At 42.4% G+C, this 21225-nt stretch overlaps 1 protein-coding gene and 1 long non-coding RNA gene across 3 annotated transcripts in view; one reads left to right on the forward strand and one right to left on the reverse strand.

The window, feature by feature from the left end:
- The first annotated feature begins 713 nt into the window (after window positions 1-713).
- Window positions 714-21225, forward strand: part of LOC135488090 (uncharacterized) — a 31623-nt gene continuing 11111 nt past the window's right edge. The window contains exons 1-5 of one of the 2 annotated variants that reach the window (XR_010446922.1): window positions 714-878; window positions 9868-9945; window positions 11169-11243; window positions 17774-17953; window positions 20664-20843. This is a non-coding gene — a long non-coding RNA (uncharacterized LOC135488090). Of the gene's footprint in view, window positions 879-9867; window positions 9946-11168; window positions 11244-17474; window positions 17493-17773; window positions 17954-20663; window positions 20844-21225 lie in introns of those variants that run through there. The other variant, XR_010446924.1, reaches the window with a different exon arrangement.
- On the reverse strand, window positions 5582-6638 carry LOC135496551 (uncharacterized). The gene is made up of 4 exons (XM_064785917.1): window positions 6586-6638; window positions 6217-6444; window positions 5936-6107; window positions 5582-5819 (listed from the first exon to the last, which is right to left on the reverse strand). Exons 2-4 carry the CDS (start codon window positions 6428-6430, stop codon window positions 5582-5584), a joined length of 624 nt encoding a protein of 207 aa, XP_064641987.1. The 5' UTR covers window positions 6431-6444; window positions 6586-6638.

The raw sequence follows: 21225 nt of genomic DNA on the forward strand, positions 1-21225 counted from the left end.
CCCGCTATCAGGATACCTCTGTATATCCAACCGTATTTCTTTGTCGCCACACGCATCTGATGAGTCTCTCTTGACGAAACCGCATTTCCTGCACCTTCATGACCTATCAGGCACACATGGTTGCTTCAAACCATCAGTGCACGGTGCCCAGTAGCTAAAATCCTTCATTTTGGTCCTCTCTTGTTGCCATGAACAACAGAGCATGCAGGCTCAGGCTACGATGTCACTGATGACGTCACAAGAATGACATGACGTCATCATGATGTCATGACGTCGGGTCAACAATCACAGCTGTCAGACAGTCCCTGAATGATCTCTTCATTCAGTTGCGGTCATGCAGGCGCAGTGGACACCAAATTGCCACGTCAGCATCATCAGTTCAGGATGTAGTCCAGTATCAATATGTGTGCGTGACGACCCTTGCAGAGTAAATGATAAAACTATCAAGGTTCCCCTCTTTCAGATAGTGTAACAATATTAGCTTTTCACCTTTCGTTTCATCTGGGGACAACTCCTGGGTTCATATTTTACATACAACCGCTGTGTAACAAGTACCGGTTTTCCAGGTTGGGATTTTAGATGCAACCGTATCAATTTTACTCGATCAAATTTTTGTGTTTGAAGGCCATTTTTATCAAAACTGTGCTAAGTTGGACCTTCAAACTTTAGGGATACATTTGTCCTTGGGGAATCTAGTGATTGAGAGCCTCCTGGTAAGTTGACAAGTAGGTGAACGCTTGTATTTCACCATTTTTATGCTGCGATTTGTGACTTTTTGTAAACTGTCCTCCATGTTGGATGACGTCAGACTTATGTATTGTTTTGATGAGTGAGCGGTGAACTTTCAGATTGCAACTTTTCAAAGTCGTTTAATTCAGGTAAATATGTGTATGAAAGTAATTTCAAAGGTACCATTTAGTTTAGGAATATCTATAGAATCTTTTGGTGTTATTTTGTTAAGTTGTGACTTGGGGGAATTAGTTGTATTTTGTGGCTGCAGTTTGCACATGTTTCAAAACGTGTTTGTTTTGCACGGCCGTTAGCTAGGTAATTTTTACTTGTGGAGAAATCCCTCGGTCTTGTTACTATGAATAGCCTGCCGACCACCGCGCCAACGGCGGGTTGAGTAACCAAAGTGGCTTGGTATATAATAAGGAATACGACCAGGAGACCCGGGCTCGCGATTTTCAAAGTTGGTCAAGCAAATCTCCTGCTACACCATCGACGAGCCGTGTAGTTGGTTCCACATTGTAGCATACACCACCAAGATGAGAAATTACCATATAATTTTCCCTTTTCATCATTCTGTTTACGTTTAATATGAGGAAGGCTCAGGCCTTGATAGGGAGCTCTTCGTTAATAGGGCTGGTGAGCGAGAAGACTCGGGGGGGGGGGGGGGGGTATATAGTTAGGATGATGCCATCATGACAGTTGACCGAAGAAGCAGTTGGCTAGCACACAATGTCAATGATTGATGGCGAGTAGTTGGTGGGTGGGAGAGGGGGGATATAGTTAGGATGATGCCATCATGGCAGTTGACCCAATAGACGCTGTCGCAGTATAGAAAATAAGTGGGGAGAATGTGGGAAACTAAACACAACAGGAGAAGGATAGGTATTTTTGCCCGGAGATAAGCATAATGATCCCAAGACCCAAGTGTAATTAAGATTTATATTCTAATTCAAAAACACCTTAGCCGACCCCCCCCCCCCGTCCTGAATAGTTTGAGGTCTCACTAGCCAGTGGTGATCAGGTGTTAATCTTGAAGTTATAAGGCATAGAGGTGAAATTTTTCAAATTTGCGTTATATATACAGGGTGTCTCATGCATTGTGCTACATCAGTCTATGCATGACTGTAAGTCTAGACGACGTTGAAACTTGGTCAGATGTATTCTACAATACAAGAGACATGCTATTCAGAAATGTATTGGTTTGTGTGAGAGTAACGTACTGCCAAGTCTACAGCCGCTGGAACAGGGGTATGCATGAAATGACGTCGCGTCATTTTTGGAGGCAGTTAGGCCTGGCCTCCGCACCGGCTTGTGAGACCTGAGGGAAGCGCGTGCGTTTGAGTTAAGTGCGCATGCGCTTTCTACGGAAAATTAAAATGGCCAGTGTTGTGGACGAGTGGTTTCAGGTTTCACGGTAGGATTTTGACATGGAAACGGGGAAATAGACATTGAGACCAATGTACTTTCAAGATTATTGCATTATTAATGGAACCAGACCGTTGACATATTGTCACACCCCATGATATTGACGAAATCGTCGTCGAAACGGGCAGCCCCGGACCGATCATGTTGGTGCGCTTGAAACTACGGAAAAGTTAGCAGACGGAAAATCTTTTGCGGAATTTTGCCAGTTCAAAGCACGATTTCTTCGCGGAAAGAGAAAAATGATCTCTGGCAGCGATGCAGATTGTTGTTTAATGCATTTCGATTCGCCCCAGGGTATCGTCACACTTTGATTCGGCCCTGTTTTGACGAAATCTTCAACCGAACAGCGGCTTCTCCACGTAAACATCGCAGCGTCCTGCTGAATTGTTTGGAAAAAGAAAATCTCTCCCTAGGTAAATTGCTGTGCATTAGCGTATACGATTCGCGTGCAAAAATGTCACCTGGGTGCAGAGGTTTTCTGGTTCCGGTCAAGCGGGTCAAGTTTTTTTCGTTGACGGTATACACGCACACATTCGACCCTTAACCATAAAGCTCGCTTAAGAGCTCCCTATAAAGACTTGCTAGTTTCTATTCTTGGTTCATAAGAGTCCCTCGATATGGGTTCTTCGTTACCATGTACGAATTCTTGGCATATGAACCGATCTTACCTGTTTTAAACTGATTTTCCGGCGAAATATCGAAGAAACTCGCACGGGATTTGGCGCATCAGCAAATTTCTCCGCCAGCTGACGAAGTACCCAAAAATTGATTACGCAGTAACCATTCCTGGCACATGACCTAATTATTATTCACTTCCGATTTGGGTCCCTCCCTTTTATTATCATAATCGATGCGTTCAAAGTTGGTCAAGGGAAATTACTTCATAAATCATGCAAATTACCACGAAGGCGTCATGTTTGCAGATCAACCAATCAGATCGGAGATTCCACAGGAGTCATGTGATCAAATAAATTGTTAAGGCACATTGTTGTCTAACGGCCGTGTTTGGTTAGCATTTCTCGAGGGTCTGTAGCCCGTGGGTGACCCCCGTGGATGCTGTATAAAACCCTGATTAGCCTGGTTAGCCTCAGATTGCCTGGACACATGGCCTAATTAACAGCTCTAAAAGAGACAACCGTATTTTTAGCACGATTTATTTTACCAAAGTAAATCTGCTGTGCAAGCACCACCAGTGCGCACTACTAGCCTGATCTTAGTGCTTTGCTACTGTTTCTGGCTAACAGGTAGGTGGCAGAATTTGCCATTTTCAAGTTGACATTTTGACTTAGAGTAACTAAGTGCAACCCATATTTCATTTATCATCCTAGCATTTTATATATAACAATGCCGCAGCAGTTCGTGCCATTGGAGGCACCTAGTGTGCATATATAATGCAGATGATATTTAGTAATTGAAACCATTTCTGTTGTATGTGAATTTATGCTTGGTCACTGTTTAGATATTTTAATGTTGCAGTGTTTTACTGTACATTGGGTTGGTTAGTGCCACTGTCACTGGGTAAGCACTAATAATCAATGGTTTGATGGTGTGTCAATGCTGGTTGAGTATGGAGTTAGGTCAAACTGGTTGTTTGCAAAATGAAATTGAGAATCTGGATTTAGTCCTGGTACTAGTCATGGGGTAACAAACTTATAATATGTAGCTTTTCGGCCGGAAGTTTATGTATTGTGAAGTTGAAACACTTGTTGGCAGACAGCAAGACTAAGTAGTGGGAGTGACACTTTTAAAGGTGAACTGTCACTTGTCAGTTTGCCAACAAAATAGCTATAATTGACTTTCTTTTGTATATAAGTTCCACTAGAATGCGTCCTTACCAGTTTTATGCATAAAAACAATGCGCACAATGATTTATTAGGCCTTTTTTGTAAGTACCTCGCAAAACGCACTCGATCCAAGCTGCGAATCTATTAATAGCCCCGTGACGTCATTCCTAGAACGTGTGCTGGGATCCACTTCGAACCAAGATGGCGACCAATGAGGAATATTCGAGTGAAAGCGACTTCAGCGAAGATTCTGACGACACTACGCTAGGTTTCATTGATTATGGGGATGAAGATAACGAAGGAGATGGTGAAGAACAAGCAGAACCTGTTCATTTTGGACCATATATGTTTGAGCCGCTAGTTGAGGCCGATGAAGGCGCAGTCGAAGTGGACATGGCCGAAGATGCGGATGATCGGAGATGGCGACTGGACACTGATCGTTTGGGAGAATGGTATGCCTATATTTTTACACGTAGCCAAGGCCAACAAGGTTTCCAGGGTGTCGGTGTGTCAAGTTAATTCGCCATAACCATGTTATCAAGGACGTGCAGTAAGGTTTCATGCAATTTCATGATTTAGTATAAGGCTGCGCCTACACACAATCAATGGCAATGCACGACAATTGACATGCATACCCGGCCGGCCTTGCCAGGTCATGACAACACTGGACTTAGCATTTCCAACACAGTTGAGCATGAATGACCAGTCCTCATCATGATCGATGAGAGGACCAAGGATGGTGTACTGTAGTGTAGGGCCAGAGTCAGAGATGAAGATTGAGGGTCAAGTCCGCCCCTCCATCATCAGGGGACAGAATGGGATGAACAAATGAAGTAACTAGCATATTGATTGATTGATCTCTGTTTCATTTGTGTTTTATTTTTACATGTATATTACAAAGCATAATATATAATATCTGCTACCCTACTATATTTTCAGGTGCACATGCGGAAATTGCCAGACAATGCCCACTGTGAGAGAATGTTGTTGCTGCATGGAAACAGAACAAGTTCCAAATAAAATTGCAGAAATACATTTGGTAGAGGATGTAAATAATGTGACTCCCAACTGCATAGTCGATCATCCCGGATTTACTCCTGTATGCCTCAGCCCCTGGTCTCTACAAACTGCTTGGCTGTTCTACAAACAGCAGTATTGAAGCAAAGCCTTCAATGGGCCCTCCAATGCCAAGTACAGGCACATCGCATATAGACAGTTGGTTCGTTGGTGTTGGGGATATGTAGGTAAAGACAATAGAATTATTCTGCCGTCATGTGCTGTAGCATGCATACGGGCACACTACCCACCACCAGGACAGGAGGAAGACTTCCAGTTTCGAGGGTATATGGCTTTAGGTGTTAAGCATCCAGAACTGTGATGAGGAACATTCAAATTGTGCTATTGCTGAAGCGAGACTTGAATCCTGCAACCGCATCACTGACGTTTGGCTTCTTGAACTGATCACATAGCGGTGGAGGCTCTTGTCGGCTTGGACCCTTCTGTTTGGTTGTTACTAACTCCATCATGTTCTGGAAGCATTCCTCTACATAATCTGGAAGTGTAAATAGAATACAATACGTAACATGGTATATAAAAGATAGCCAATAAATGTTTTATTTTTTCTTACATTGTTCTATGCTTCAGTTATTTGACAAATGTAGGGAGACCATAATGGTTGTGAAATGGTAAGACCCGGATTGTGACATGGTATGCAAATGGTTTGTCTTACCGTATGTTGCTCCTACCAAGATTTTCTTGACAACATATCCTCCAGTTTTATACTTAGGAAAGTCGATCCTATATCGGCCTTCCCCGGCCATGGTTGCTGCTTGTGGGCGTCCCGCATTTTCATTATAGTGGAGAGCAGCTAGACAAATCCTGAAAAGGACCAGGTAAATTAGGAAACAAAAGGCAAAAAGTCAACTTGGCAAAGTGCATCTAGTCTTCTAGGATGCTATAGAACTGTTTTAGAATACCGACACACCTAGGCTTACCTGCTGTTCATTCCACTGTACGAGAACTTTATCATTTTGGGGGCAAAGTGATTGAGTACGCTGTGGTATGATTCAACTCCACTCGTCTGCCCTATTGCAGACATCTTGCTGATGTCATTGACGAGTAGAGTCTTGGTCAGCATAGCCACCAGATCATCACTTGCTTGGGTTCCTGAAAAATAAAGGTAATTGAAAGGAGATAAATAACAAGTATTAAACTGACTGGAGGTGGAAGTGACCCATGGAAATGACAACTATTGGTTTATGTATGGATCACCTACCTTCGTTTAACCATTTCCTCTGTTGTCCAAGGTCACCATGTAGACAGTTGTCATGTTTGTCCTGGATGTGCTCAACACAGGACAACCATTTCTTCTTGATCGCTGCACCATCTCCTTGCGGGGATGACATCACGCACCAATACAAATGATATTTTATGCTTTTAATCCAATCCCTTATTGGTGCTAGTGTCTTCTTCTTTGCCTTTTTCTCCATATTCTTGCAAAGGCCTGAAAGAAATACGACAAATTAAGAACAGGGTTCAACAGCATGATTTTTCCTAGAACCCTTGCTACATTCTAGAAGAGAGAAATGAGGTGGAGTGATAGTATCCCCTGAGAGTAGTAGCTTATGAACATAACATTGCTTACCCTTCACAACATGCCAACAGTCGAAGAAGTGGGGGACTTTCAGTTTTTCACGGATCCACTTGGCAACCTGTCTGTGTCTGTCTGTGATCAAGGCCTTTACAGTCATCGTCCTCAAGAAGGGAGCACTCCTCTTGAGTCCCTCTAACTCCATATGGTAGCTGCTCTTCACCTCATTGCTCTGCAACATGAAATAAGGACAATCTATTGGGAGCACTAATGAACAGGTTACATGTATATGGTTATGAACAAAGACAACCACTAAGTGTGTAAACTAACAAAGTCACCATAAAATTTGCTAGAGGTAATGCATACCTGAACCAACTCTATCGACAACAGTTTATTCACGTCCAGCTCCATCAACACATAGCTGCCAAATTTGGCGACCCATTGAGTCACAGCGCCCGTCTCCTCCGAGCACCAATGGTTTGTCCTTGAGAGTTTCAAGTAGAGCAGCTTGACAGCACTTCCATGTCGTTTCAACCGCAGTGTGCAGGTGTTTGTTTGGTGCCTGTAAAACGTCCTTGCTGTCTGACATTTTATGTTGAGGAAGCTGAAAAACGAAATAAGGACACCTGTATTACGACACATGTGTGAGAGTTTTGTTGCCAACGTTAAGATTTTATCTGCAAATATGTGGCATGTACTTACTTGAACAGCCTTAGGACCTTACTTGGTAGCGACCCCGAAAAAAGTATAGCACCACTCAGTAGGATGTTCAAGATAGGCATAGTTCCGATCTTTGGTTGGCTGTCCCACTGCCTGGAGTTGCGACATCTGTCATTAGTACAGTCAGCCTTCAATGTAATCATGGTGCCGAACACTCTCTTGCTGGTCTTTGTTGGGTGGTTGCAGATCAAGCATGTATCAAACAACTCAAGCAGGGCCGACTCGAAAACAACATACAGTTTTGGCTCATGAAGTGGCGGGACATTTTCATTGCTGAAAAAAAGGATAAAAACATTAACACATTGTTCTTTATGGATTATCTACATTACATGCATTACATGTATGTATCCATGGTCAGCTGATATAGATTGCATGTAAATATATAAACACACCTGATTTCATCGAAAGCAACAGTATCAAAATCTTCATCATCAGAACTTGAATCCCCAATGTCAAAATCCTCCTCTGGGAGGTAGTCCTCATCTGTCGGGTCATCATTTACAGCTCCATCGTCAACAAAACTGTCATTGAACTCCATTTCATTTTTTTCAACAGCATCCTCACAGGCAGTATACTTTGGCGTTTTCATGACAGGCTCTTGGTCTGTGAGAAGAACACATTGGGTCCCAACAGATCTATAGGGAGGCCTCTTTCTCCTGGGTGTCTGAACCGCTGAAAATGTAAATGAACATGGTCAATACCTGGTGATTAGCTGTCTGGAATGAGCAATTTTTATCATGTAATGTATGGTACTGTCTAGGCCTAAATTATGGAAATTAAGTACATTTTATATTACGCACCTTTTGTAAGTACCTCAACCTTTCTGGCTGCATTAGTCCCATCATGAAGGTTTGGTGTGGAAGGTGGGTCACAAGGAGGCATATGACATATAGGCTCATCATCCTCGACCTCAGGCTCAGGCATGTCCTGGAGTGAAGCAGTATCATCTTCTTCTTCGACCTCCATAGCTGCTGCTTGGGCCTCAGAGACGAGACGACGATTCTCTCGCTTAGCCCAAGCACTTCTAGGCCTCCGTGGGGTGCTTTCACAGTTACCGGCACTTGTAGTGGTAGGTGTTGGTGGCATCAGATGAATTGTAGGCACAGCACCTTCTTTTCGCATCAATCTGAAAGTAAAATCGTGAAATGAAACTGTCTTGTACCAACCAGGTCTCGGTGTAAGGCAGCCTAGGCCTGTCTCAGTGAATACATGATATGAATGTGATGGTTAGGCCAATTCAAAAATCACCCATCTTTTAAGGACGGCGTGCTAAAATCATGCATGCTGTACGGAGTAGGGCATGGGCAATACACAGAACGACAAAGTCAACACCTCAGTCAGTACCTCAGGCCTAATTTTCGTCAGATTCAGCATAAATAACGGCAGCCTGTGCTACATGTACTAACCTCCTAGAAAACCCAGCATTATATTGCTGCAAATTCAGGATGCAGTCATCAGTAAAATGCTTCGAGCACAACACACTGGTTTTGGATGGCTGCCATTTATCTCGTTTTGCCTTGACGAACAACGTCCAAGAACGCCGCAGTTCTGTCGTCTTCTTCTTCGCATCTGCCGATAAATTCGGTTTCTCCGGATCCGGGAATTCAAACAGATACCTGTCCTGTTGGCTACAATTAGCTGCGACGCAACGCCTAGGCATATTTAAAAGTTCAAACGGAAGAAAAAAGTGTGTCGATGCTGAATGTTGTGTACAAATTACATGGCGTATTGTTCTCGATCTCCCCATTCTTGCAGCAGGTTCTAGGAATGACGTCACGGATTAAAGTTCCTTGGCGCGTAGTTTGAATTGCGTTTTTTGAGTGTCTGACATTCGGTTACAGGAAAATTCGTCCCCGGATAATTCGTCCCCGGATAATTCGTCCCCGCAAATTCGTCCCCGGATAATTCGTCCCCGAGGATAATTCGTCCCCTAGGAAAATTCGTCCCCGGATAATTTGTCCCCAAGGATAATTCGTCCCCGGATAATTCGTCCCCAAGGAAAATTCGTCCCTGGATAATTCGTCCCCTAGGAAAATTTGTCCCCGAAAATAATTCGTCCCCAGAAAATTTTGCAAAGTTAAAAGTTTCTGACTTTACTTTCTAAGACCCTTAAGTCTTGTCGAATGGACTGTAGTAATAACTACTACTTTCGATTTTTCTCATTCAGTGTAATATCTCTCTTTACTACCCTACTGGCTAGTTACCTGCCCCACTATTTTTATAGAAGGTAGAGGTAGGCAGGCAAAATATTTTATTGAAGAATTTAGAGCTTTTCTTTCATTCTGACCAGTAAAAATACTTATTTGAAGAAAAAAAATTTATTTCGCCTGCCTACCTCTACCTACTATGAAAAAAGTGAATTTTCCTAGAGCCCTGACATTCAAAGGGATATTACATAATTGTTGCGGGGTTTTTTGAAGACCTCTCTGCGCGATGTTGGATCTTACTATGTACTAAAACAAAATCATGAACTTAAATCAGAAAATTGTAGTCTGTCAGTTCACCTTTAAAATTGTCGAATGTTGACAATTCAATTATTATTATTCACACCGCGTGTTTTCTTCTTCCTAATCCTAGTGTATTTATTAGTAAAGGACCTTCATTTTTCACCTGCAGGATTTGATAATCATGCCTTCTGGAGAAGATATCTGCTAGTTGTGGTCGTTGGTCGATTGGATATTCTGTCATTTTCGAGTAAGTATCGCAAAACCTTTCTCCTCTTTCCTTTTTAGCTCACCTCTTAGCAGAGGTGAGCTTATCCCATACCGTGGCGTCCGTCGTCCGTTAGCAGGGCACGTTTCGTAACTGTTAGAGCTATTGAGTTGAAACTTGGTACACATGTACCCTTATGTAATGACACCTTGGAGACCAAGTTTCGGTCCGATTCGTTTCATGGTTTGGCCACCAGGGGGCCAAACGTTAAAAGTGAAAATATGCAATATCTCCCTTAATAGCAGTCGGGAAATTTTGAAAAAAATATGGTTGGTACTTCTAGCAAAGGTGCATCATATATCTCCGGGTTTTTGATTTGACCTCCTTTTCAAGGTCACAGAGGTCAAATGGTGTAAATTGGCCGTTATTTTGTAACGATGGCACGTTTCTAAACTGCAATGACTATTGATACCAAATTTGGTACACATTTACCCCTTAGTCAGGTGATCTCAGGGACCGAAGTTTGGTCCAATATGATTCACCACTTGACCACCAGGGGGCAAAATCCAAAAACCTTAAAAATGTGATTATTCCTTAACTTCTTGCCCGATTGCCACCAATTTGATATCATGGGTACATCTAACCACCATACAGTATATGTCACACAGGTTTTTAATTTGACCTTCTTGTCAAGGTCACAGAGGTCAAATGGCGTAAATTCGCCGTCAGGCCGTAACTATGGCACGTTTCTTAACTGCAATGACTATTGATCACAAATTAAGTACACATGTACCCCTTGGTCAGGTGATCTCAGGTACCGAAGTTTGGTGCAATCTGATTTGCCGTTTGGCCTCCAGGGTGGGGGTCAAATCCTAAATTCTTCAAAATGCCATTATTCCTAGTAATGACTTGCCTGATTGGCACCAATTTTATATCATAGGTACATCTAATTCTAACAACCATTCAATGTGTCACCCGGGTCTTCTTTGATTTGACCTACTTTTCAAGGTCACAGAGGTCGAATGTACTGTAAATTGGCCATTTTGGGGAAATTATAATTGCTTGGACCTACATCAAACCTAACACTACATGACACAATACCATGCTCTTTATCCATCTTTCCTCCACATGAGGTGAGCACAATGGCCCTGGCCATTTCATTTTTTTTTTGAAACTATTCTCCGTGCAGAATTTATACTCTACTCACAAGCTGCGGGATCCTTCTTATTTCCTGGTGTAATTGTAACCTTTTTTTTTTCCTGCAGGATTTTGTCTGCTGCTGCTGCTGTTGATCGATCGATTGTCGAATAGTTCTAATCCAAAAAACATTCCTCTTCCAAGTAAGTGAAATATTTTTTCTCAGAAAACTGATGCAGCGGAGTCTTTGCATAATGAACGGTCTAAGATTTTCCAGAAAAGATGAGTTTTTTCATTCTTAAATCAATAATTAACTGCAAACTCGGACAAACGCTTATAAATTTCGATAAGCCACCCGGACGGGAGTTGTGCGTAGACTTAGAAAATGTTTTCGGAAATAAGCGACTTACTTCTCGAGTAAAACTTTCAAACGGGTGGGCTTTTCGCCAATTCATCGATTTCACTATCGGTGTTTCAAAATCAGGGTTTCTGTCAATCTATATTGTCAAAGATTTTGAGTATTGGTTGCTCGGACCAGGATTCAAGCGGATTTTACGATTCGTCGAAGCTAGGGTGTCTTGTTTTTCTGAACGTATGAAGGATGCCCCAAAAACGACAGTTTGTGAAAAAATCCGATTCAAATCGAGAGATGCCGTTTTTAAACTGATACAAGGAGGTTTGAGTTTTGAGAAGAATTCACCACAAGCAGTGTGCTTTAAACAGTTGATCAGGGTTTTGTGAAATCTAGAGAAGATGCAGTATTACTAGCTCTCGAGGACTTTTTTCACAAAGTTACCGCCAAAACAGGAATTGTAGTGGTATATTCAACACCCATTCGTCTCGGAAATCCCGGACTTACTAAGAGGTATGTATTTTTTACAACGTCATCATAATCACTTGGCCTCTGGAGACAAAAAGTCTACAGCAATTATTCGATTTTTCAATAATGCCGCTTTATCTGGGACTGTAAACGGGAGTAGCTTAAACTAATCAGGCTTTTATCAAGAAAATTTTTTCAATTTTGCAGACATTACGGCGAAGCTGAATCTCGATTCATTTCAAGATTAGAAGATCTTTCCGAGAGGAGACTGATTTATTTACGGGCAAGGTTTACAACTAATTCGCCGAAGTAGACAATGGAATACGTACGACAAGAAGTTGGCCTTTATAGTTTTGCGTGTGATTTTTTCCAGTTATTTACTAAACTCGTGCGTTTAGTGCCAAAAATAACTGTGGATGGAAAAGTAACCTTTGCGTTTCTTGCGTTTTCCATTGCGGGTGATTGTTCGGAGCGACATTACTTTTCTGGTGGAGACCGGTGCGATGATACGCTTTACATTAGGTGTTCTGCTGTTTGCCGTGATAACCTGAATGTAAACGACTTCTGGCTCGGATATTGCCCGAGTGAATGGCCAGAATTAGAAAATGTAACCCAAGATTTCCAATCTACGATGATGAAATTTGGGCGTGATTTGATAAGATCTAACATTTTAGTGCCGTTATTTTCTGGAGGACAACAGGACGTTAGTCACTTCTCGTCTAGCAAAGACGATTCACACGGAGCTTCGCGAAAAGCCAGAAGTTCACCTCTGGTCAGACTCGAAGATAGTTCTTCACTGGATTAAATCCAATTCCATCGATTTGAAGCCATTTGTTGGAGTACGAGTGGCCGAAATACAATCGACATGGGATCCAGAGCTTTGGAATCACGTCCCAACAGAACAAAACCCGGCTGATGACCTGTCTCGTGGACTGGAAGCTTCGGAAATGGTCGGACGTTAGATGAGTGGACCTTCCTTTCTTCTGAGTCCAAAGGAGGATTGGCCATCAAAGGTAGAGATCTCAGTACCTCCAGAAGACAAGGAAAGAAAGAAGCCAAAGCCAGTCTGCACAGCAATGAAAGTTGTCTCGCCGATTGAATGCCAGAAGTTTTCGACATGGGGAAAGCTTTTGAGAGTAAACGCACTCTGTCTTCGGTTTGTCCACAACTTGAAGTGTAGGATACAGGATCGAGCTGAGTCAAGAGAGGGCACACTTGTACCAGAAGAGATTAGAGCAGCAGAGAACTATTGGATTGTTCAAGCTCAGAGAGACCTGGGAAATTGGGAAGCGAGATGTCTCGATCTTGCTCCCTTCGTGAAAGATGGAGTAGTCCGAGTAGGCGGTCGACTTAGAAAAGCGAGCCTACCTTATGACCAGATCCACCCTGTTTTACTTCCCGCCTCAGGGCACATATCTAGGTTGGTGATGGAAGATGTCCACAGTCGGTTGATGTATCCCGGTTCGGAGCGTACTCTCTGCGAGAGTAGGAGCAAATACTGGATTCTCAAAGGTCGTAACCTCGCAAGAGAAACCGTGAGGAATTGTGTGATTTGCCGGAAGCTGAGACAGCCACCACATAGCACCCTAATGGGTGATCTACCTGCCAGTCGTCTCCGATTGTTCGCACCGCCATTTACAACTACTGGAGTGGATCTCTTCGGCCCGTTCATGTTGAGATATGGTCGCAACATTAAAATGAAGGCGTGGGGCGCGATATTCACTTGCGCCACTGCTCGCGCTATTCATCTGGAAATAGTGGAAAGTTTGTCGACTCAATCGTTCCTCCAAGCAGTTCGCAGATTTGCTTCGCGTCGCGGATGGCCAAAGACATTAATATCGGATAACGGCACCAACTTCATTGGAGCTGAGAAGGAACTCAGGAAACTTACCAAAGAGATACGCAAGCAGTTGGAAGAATTTGCAGTTCTTCATGATATCAACTGGAGATTCATTACGCCTTTGAGTCCCCATCAAGGTGGCTTTTACGAGAGCTTAATCAAGCAGATCAAGAGCGCACTTAGAATTACTGTGGGTGATCAGACGCTTACATGGAATGAAATGTCAACTGTTTTCAGTGAAGTGGAATGCCTGGTGAACTCAAGACCCATTGGATACGGAAGCGATGATGCCAATGATTTCCGTCCACTCACTCCTAACCATCTGCTGATAGGACGAGCTTCAACAGAAATTCCACAAGGGCCGTTTGTAGAATCGAAAAATCTGCACAAACGCTTCGAGTTTGTGCAAGCTCTTGCCACGAAGCGATTTGTCAAGGAGTACCTCTCTACTCTCATGCGCCGTGCCAAATGGCAGAATGCTAAACGTCAACTTGCGGTTGGAGACGTGGTTCTCTTGACAGATCAGAACATTCCATGGGGAAAGTGGGATGTTGCTCAGATAATCGAAGTATACCCCGGTGATGACAATATTGTCCGAAACGTAAAGGTCAGGACCAAATCTGGTGAAAAGAAACGCAGTGTTCAGAAGTGCTGTGTGATCTTGGAAATGGACTCCGCATAATTATTATCAATACATTGTATCTCATTATTGTTGGCCCCGGAGGGTTGTTCTGAACTGTTTCGTGCCATACATGTAATTAACACGCCATCATATTGCGCCTCCGCATCCTCAGCAGCGCGCGTCATCGATGACGCTTTCCTCAACAGTGCGCATCATCCGCAGCAGCGGCACGTTTTAATTTCAATTCATCCGTCATCAGCGAACACCGCACATTTGTATTTTCCATTTTCAAAGTTCCGAAACAATATAAGTCGTAAACCTTCAGGTACGTTTATCTTAAATATCATAATATGAATAGATCAGATTGTATGTAAATTAATTTCTATTCATTGCCTTTTATATATTATGTAAGATTTATATCATTTTATTGACTGACTGTTCTGCACATTTCAGAATGCAATGCACTGTTAATAAACACGCATTAGAAGAACGACAACTTTGTTTCGTCCATCAAATCCCATTCGCCACAATTTTATTGAGCTAATTTTAGAAAAAGAAGTTCAACACAAGGTTTTCGTACGCTCTTCAGAGTACGCGAAACGCGTCAATAAGGCCCAGTGCCTAGAAAGCGAGTACGCCCGAAAACAAGAGGCTATCGCTCTTGGCGAAAAGGCAACACAATTCATGGATGAGGCCCTAATAAAAGTTAAAGAATTTCGCACAATTGTGCACTCGGCAGTAGAAGACTATACCAAAGACATAAACTATACAATGTTAGATAGGGCCGCGTTTGATGCGGAGGTTCAGTCCGCAAAAGATCTGACCAAAAAGATTTTTGCTCCCGTACTCAAAGCTCAACGAGTTTACGAGAATGAAGGGGAAAAAGGGCAATGTTTTGGGTGCGCCGAGAGAGAACTTAAATATAAAAGTAATGATAAGATCCTCTGGAAATGCCTGTTTGTTTCTCGGTTGCCAAGAGAACTAAGGCAGCTTGAAATATTCCCTAAAACCGAGAAAGAACGTGAGAATGAGGCTCGTCTTCAGCGAGAGAAAACCGATTTAAACGGTCCGGAGCAGGGCGTTCGAAAACCGACCTTGCCCGGTAAAATCACGACTGGAGGTAAGCGGTCGATGATCGGCAGCAAGAACATCAAATGACTATCATCAAAAACGGGCTCACGGTTGGAAACCAAATTGGCTTCGGGTTTACGCCGGAAATATCCCTTTCATCCGAGAAGGGTGTCTTCGCCCCTTACCCGAAAAATTGGCCCCAAGATTTTTAGGAAATACGCCTCGTTAGATCAGATACAAACTGTAAGAAGATCTGTTTTCCAATTCGATCGAGTGCTGCATTCTGCGGCCAAAACATTAATCTATAAGATTCCACAGTTTGTGGAGGAAAACTTTCAATGAGGCGCTCACGTATATTAGGCCTCCATGAAACTTCACTAAATGTTAGATTTTTTCAGCGGACCTCCCATTTGCTAATGGGAATTTGCTTGGTACGTTCAATAAATGAATAAGAACGAAATACTCCTCCCATTTATTTGATAGTTGTGGGCAGAGACCTGTATTCATCCACGACCGGAAGTGTGGCACAGTCACATAGAGCTTATCAAAATGTCAAGTTGTGGTAAATACATGGCTGGGATGGACCAAAGTGGAATTAATTCTCAATCTGTGGTTGATTCTTAATCTACAGAGTCAGGCCATCACAGAAATATGCTTTTTGATAATATATTTAAGAAAATGTGGTCTCACTGGTCAGTTTAGAACTTGTACTTTGACAGGGCCATATCAATGCGCCAGTGACGTTTTGATGGATATGGTGTACGGAAATCATTTTTTCTCAGGCAATCGGTATTGGAATTTTTAAAAACTTTATTATGCTATTGTCAAAGGGTTCTTCTTGACACATATAAAATTTTGTGCAGATTGATTGGTCCAATGAGTACTTTTTAGCTCACCTCTTAGCAGAGGTGAGCTTATCCCATACCGTGGCGTCCGTCGTCGTCGTCGTCGTCGTCGTCCGTCGTCCGTCGTCCGTTAGCAGGGCACTTTTCGTAACTGTTAGAGCTATTGAGTTGAAACTTGGTACACATGTACCCTTATGTAATGACACCTTGGAGACCAAGTTTCGGTCCAATTCGTTTCATGGTTTGGCCACCAGGGGGCCAAACGTTAAAAGTGAAAATATGCAATATCTCCCTTAATAGTAGTCGGGAAATTTTGAAAAAAATATGGTAGGTACTTCTAGCAAAGGTGCATCATATATCCTCCGGGTTTTTGATTTGACCTCCTTTTCAAGGTCACAGAGGTCAAATGGTGTAAATTGGCCGTTAGGATGTAACGATGGCACGTTTCTAAACTGCAATGACTATTGATACCAAATTTGGTACACATTTACCCCTTAGTCAGGTGATCTCAGGGACCGAAGTTTGGTCCAATATGATTCACCACTTGACCACCAGGGGGCAAAATCCAAAAACCTTAAAAATGTGATTATTCCTTAACTTCTTGCCCGATTGCCACCAATTTGATATCATGAGTACATCTAACCACCATACAGTATATGTCACACAGGTTTTTAATTTGACCTTCTTGTCAAGGTCACAGAGGTCAAATGGCGTAAATTCCCCATCAGGCCGTAACTATGGCTCGTTTCTTAACTGCAATGACTATTGATCACAAATTAAGTACACATGTACCCCTTGGTCAGGTGATCTCAGGTACCGAAGTTTGGTGCGATCTGATTTGCTATTTGGCCTCCGCTCCAGGGAGGGGGCCAAATCCTAAATTCTTCAAAATGCCATTATTCCTAGTAATGACATGCCCGATTGGCACCAATTTTATATCATAGGTACATCTAATTCTAACAACCATTCAATGTGTCACCCGGGTCTTCTTTGATTTGACCTACTTTTCAAGGTCACAGAGGTCGAATGTACTGTAAATTGGCCATTTTGGGGAAATTGTAATTGCTTGGACCTACATCAAACCTAACACTACATGACACAATACCATGCTCTTTATCCATCTTTCCTCCACATGAGGTGAGCACAATGGCCCTGGCCATTTCATTTTACCAAAACCTATGCACAACAATGTACACGTAATGTACACATGTTTTAATAGAGGACTCTGGCCTAGTAGTCAAAATGGTTGACCAAGTATGAAAAATTTGACACTTGCACACACATTTTATCTTATTTTCTCTATTCTGCACGTCCTTTTCATCCCTTTTTCTTGTAGTTGAACCAATACTTATGGCATTATTGTACATATTAACCCTTTTCAGCCGCAATCATGGATTCAGACCTTAAAACTCAAAATAAACCAGAACAGCGAAGCTGATCTGAAGTCGAGTAGTGTAAACTGTATATTATGGACTGGGTATAGTCAACAATGTTAGTATCCTCAGTTAGTATAATATCTGTATTGTCCTTTGCAGCATCCTGTCCCCTCCGGCGAAGTATCCTCAGTGGGCTGACTGTGTTCTCGACCGTCGGTGCAAAGATGATGCCATCCGATCGCTCACGCACAACATTGTTGTAATCCTCATTACTGAAGTGAAACGAGACCAGCTACCATCGGTTTTCTCTGGAGGCATTGTCCTGCTGTAGGGCGAGTGGTAAGAGTGACCAACTTGAAATCCACGGCTTGGCTTTTTGCTTAGTTATAGGCATCTTGAGTTGAAGTTTACTCTGTGGAGTCCACATGTAAAGTGACCCCCAGGGCATACCTAGTTGAAGCTTGAGGATATTGGGATGGTTCATCATTGTGCTTCTCTGTACTGATGAGCTGCTTAGATAAACAAATACCTTAGCCATAACAAAAGTCATATCCTAATGAAAAATAAACATGTGGTAGGCCTACACATGTGTCCTCCAATCTTTCAAGTTGAGAATGTGAGAAAAGGAGGTTTCTCAGGGTCAAAGGGGTTCACTTTGAATTGGCCACACATGCTCTTTGCTGGCCATATGAAGTTTAAACTTGATAGGTAGGCAAGTGTGAATCTGAAGTAATCTGGAATTGTGACTTTTTGAAAATTCAGACTCAGTGTTGTAGAGATTCTACAATTTCTATAATCCGTTGTCATGGTAACTGCCCAAACTTAGAAACTGGCCCTGGGACATCCAGCAATGACCATATGAACTCAAAAACTCTTATTTCTAATAATGTATATATCCTTTATTTCAAACTAACAGTGCTTAGTAGGATTTAATAATTTTTAACAGAAATATTACATGTTGGGTATTTAAGAATTTGCCACGCCCACATCACTTCAACATAGAATTTGAGGCCGGACATAGCAAGAAGATGAACTCGAATAAAAATTTTACAGTTCAATATAATTCAAAAATTCCTTTTGCACAGTAATGTGGACATCTAGGGAAATCTGAAAACAGCAGAACATTTGACCTGGGGCCAACACTGGCTCTCTACTAGGGCAGAGACCTGTATTCATCCACGACCGGAAGTGTGGCACAGTCACATAGAGCTTATCAAAATGTCAAGTTGTGGTAAATACATGGCTGGGATGGACCAAAGTGGAATTAATTCTCAATCTGTGGTTGATTCTTAATCTACAGAGTCAGGCCATCACAGAAATATGCTTTTTGATAATATATTTAAGAAAATGTGGTCTCACTGGTCAGTTTAGAACTTGTACTTTGACAGGGCCATATCAATGCGCCAGTGACATTTTGATGGATATGGTGTATGGAAATCTTTTTTTCTCAGGCAATTGGTATTGGAATTTTTTAAAACTTTATTATGCTATTGGCAAAGGGTTCTTCTTGACACATATAAAATTTTGTGCAGATTGATTGGTCCAATGAGTACTTTTTAGCTCACCTCTTAGCAGAGGTGAGCTTATCCCATACCGTGGCGTCCGTCGTCGTCGTCGTCGTCGTCGTCGTCCGTCCGTCGTCCGTTAGCAGGGCACTTTTCGTAACTGTTAGAGCTATTGAGTTGAAACTTGGTACACATGTACCCTTATGTAATGACACCTTGGAGACCAAGTTTCGGTCCAATTCGTTTCATGGTTTGGCCACCAGGGGGCCAAACGTTAAAAGTGAAAATATGCAATATCTCCCTTAATAGTAGTCGGGAAATTTTGAAAAAAATATGGTAGGTACTTCTAGCAAAGGTGCATCATATATCCTCCGGGTTTTTGATTTGACCTCCTTTTCAAGGTCACAGAGGTCAAATGGTGTAAATTGGCCGTTAGGATGTAACGATGGCACGTTTCTAAACTGCAATGACTATTGATACCAAATTTGGTACACATTTACCCCTTAGTCAGGTGATCTCAGGGACCGAAGTTTGGTCCAATATGATTCACCACTTGACCACCAGGGGGCAAAATCCAAAAACCTTAAAAATGTGATTATTCCTTAACTTCTTGCCCGATTGCCACCAATTTGATATCATGAGTACATCTAACCACCATACAGTATATGTCACACAGGTTTTTAATTTGACCTTCTTGTCAAGGTCACAGAGGTCAAATGGCGTAAATTCCCCGTCAGGCCGTAACTATGGCACGTTTCTTAACTGCAATGACTATTGATCACAAATTAAGTACACATGTACCCCTTGGTCAGGTGATCTCAGGTACCGAAGTTTGGTGCGATCTGATTTGCTATTTGGCCTCCGCTCCAGGGAGGGGGCCAAATCCTAAATTCTTCAAAATGCCATTATTCCTAGTAATGACATGCCCGATTGGCACCAATTTTATATCATAGGTACATCTAATTCTAACAACCATTCAATGTGTCACCCGGGTCTTCTTTGATTTGACCTACTTTTCAAGGTCACAGAGGTCGAATGTACTGTAAATTGGCCATTTTGGGGAAATTGTAATTGCTTGGACCTACATCAAACCTAACACTACATGACACAATACCATGCTCTTTATCCATCTTTCCTCCACATGAGGTGAGCACAATGGCCCTGGCCATTTCATTTTACCAAAACCTATGCACAACAATGTACACGTAATGTACACATGTTTTAATAGAGGACTCTGGCCTAGTAGTCAAAATGGTTGACCAAGTATGAAAAATTTGACACTTGCACACACATTTTATCTTATTTTCTCTATTCTGCACGTCCTTTTCATCCCTTTTTCTTGTAGTTGAACCAATACTTATGGCATTATTGTACATATTAACCCTTTTCAGCCGCAATCATGGATTCAGACCTTAAAACTCAAAATAAACCAGAACAGCGAAGCTGATCTGAAGTCGAGTAGTGTAAACTGTATATTATGGACTGGGTATAGTCAACAATGTTAGTATCCTCAGTTAGTATAATATCTGTATTGTCCTTTGCAGCATCCTGTCCCCTCCGGCGAAGTATCCTCAGTGGGCTGACTGTGTTCTCGACCGTCGGTGCAAAGATGATGCCATCCGATCGCTCACGCACAACATTGTTGTAATCCTCATTACTGAAGTGAAACGAGACCAGCTACCATCGGTTTTCTCTGGAGGCATTGTCCTGCTGTAGGGCGAGTGGTAAGAGTGACCAACTTGAAATCCACGGCTTGGCTTTTTGCTTAGTTATAGGCATCTTGAGTTGAAGTTTACTCTGTGGAGTCCACATGTAAAGTGACCCCCAGGGCATACCTAGTTGAAGCTTGAGGATATTGGGATGGTTCATCATTGTGCTTCTCTGTACTGATGAGCTGCTTAGATAAACAAATACCTTAGCCATAACAAAAGTCATATCCTAATGAAAAATAAACATGTGGTAGGCCTACACATGTGTCCTCCAATCTTTCAAGTTGAGAATGTGAGAAAAGGAGGTTTCTCAGGGTCAAAGGGGTTCACTTTGAATTGGCCACACATGCTCTTTGCTGGCCATATGAAGTTTAAACTTGATAGGTAGGCAAGTGTG

This window comes from Lineus longissimus, chromosome 1 (genome assembly GCF_910592395.1).
Source record: "Lineus longissimus chromosome 1, tnLinLong1.2, whole genome shotgun sequence".
Classification (NCBI taxonomy): Eukaryota; Metazoa; Nemertea; class Pilidiophora; order Heteronemertea; family Lineidae; genus Lineus; species Lineus longissimus.

What these genes read in the sequence shown, in the direction of transcription:
- LOC135496551 (XM_064785917.1), bottom strand. Translation starts at nt 6,430, where the DNA reads ATGGAGAAAAAGGCAAAGAAGAAGACACTAGCACCAATAAGGGATTGG. An exon ending in GAGGAAATGGTTAAACGAAG is followed by an intron (nt 6,108 to 6,216) that starts GTAGGTGATCCA and finishes TTTATTTTTCAG; the next exon opens with GAACCCAAGCAAGTGATGAT. An exon ending in TACAGTGGAATGAACAGCAG is followed by an intron (nt 5,820 to 5,935) that starts GTAAGCCTAGGT and finishes GGTCCTTTTCAG; the next exon opens with GATTTGTCTAGCTGCTCTCC.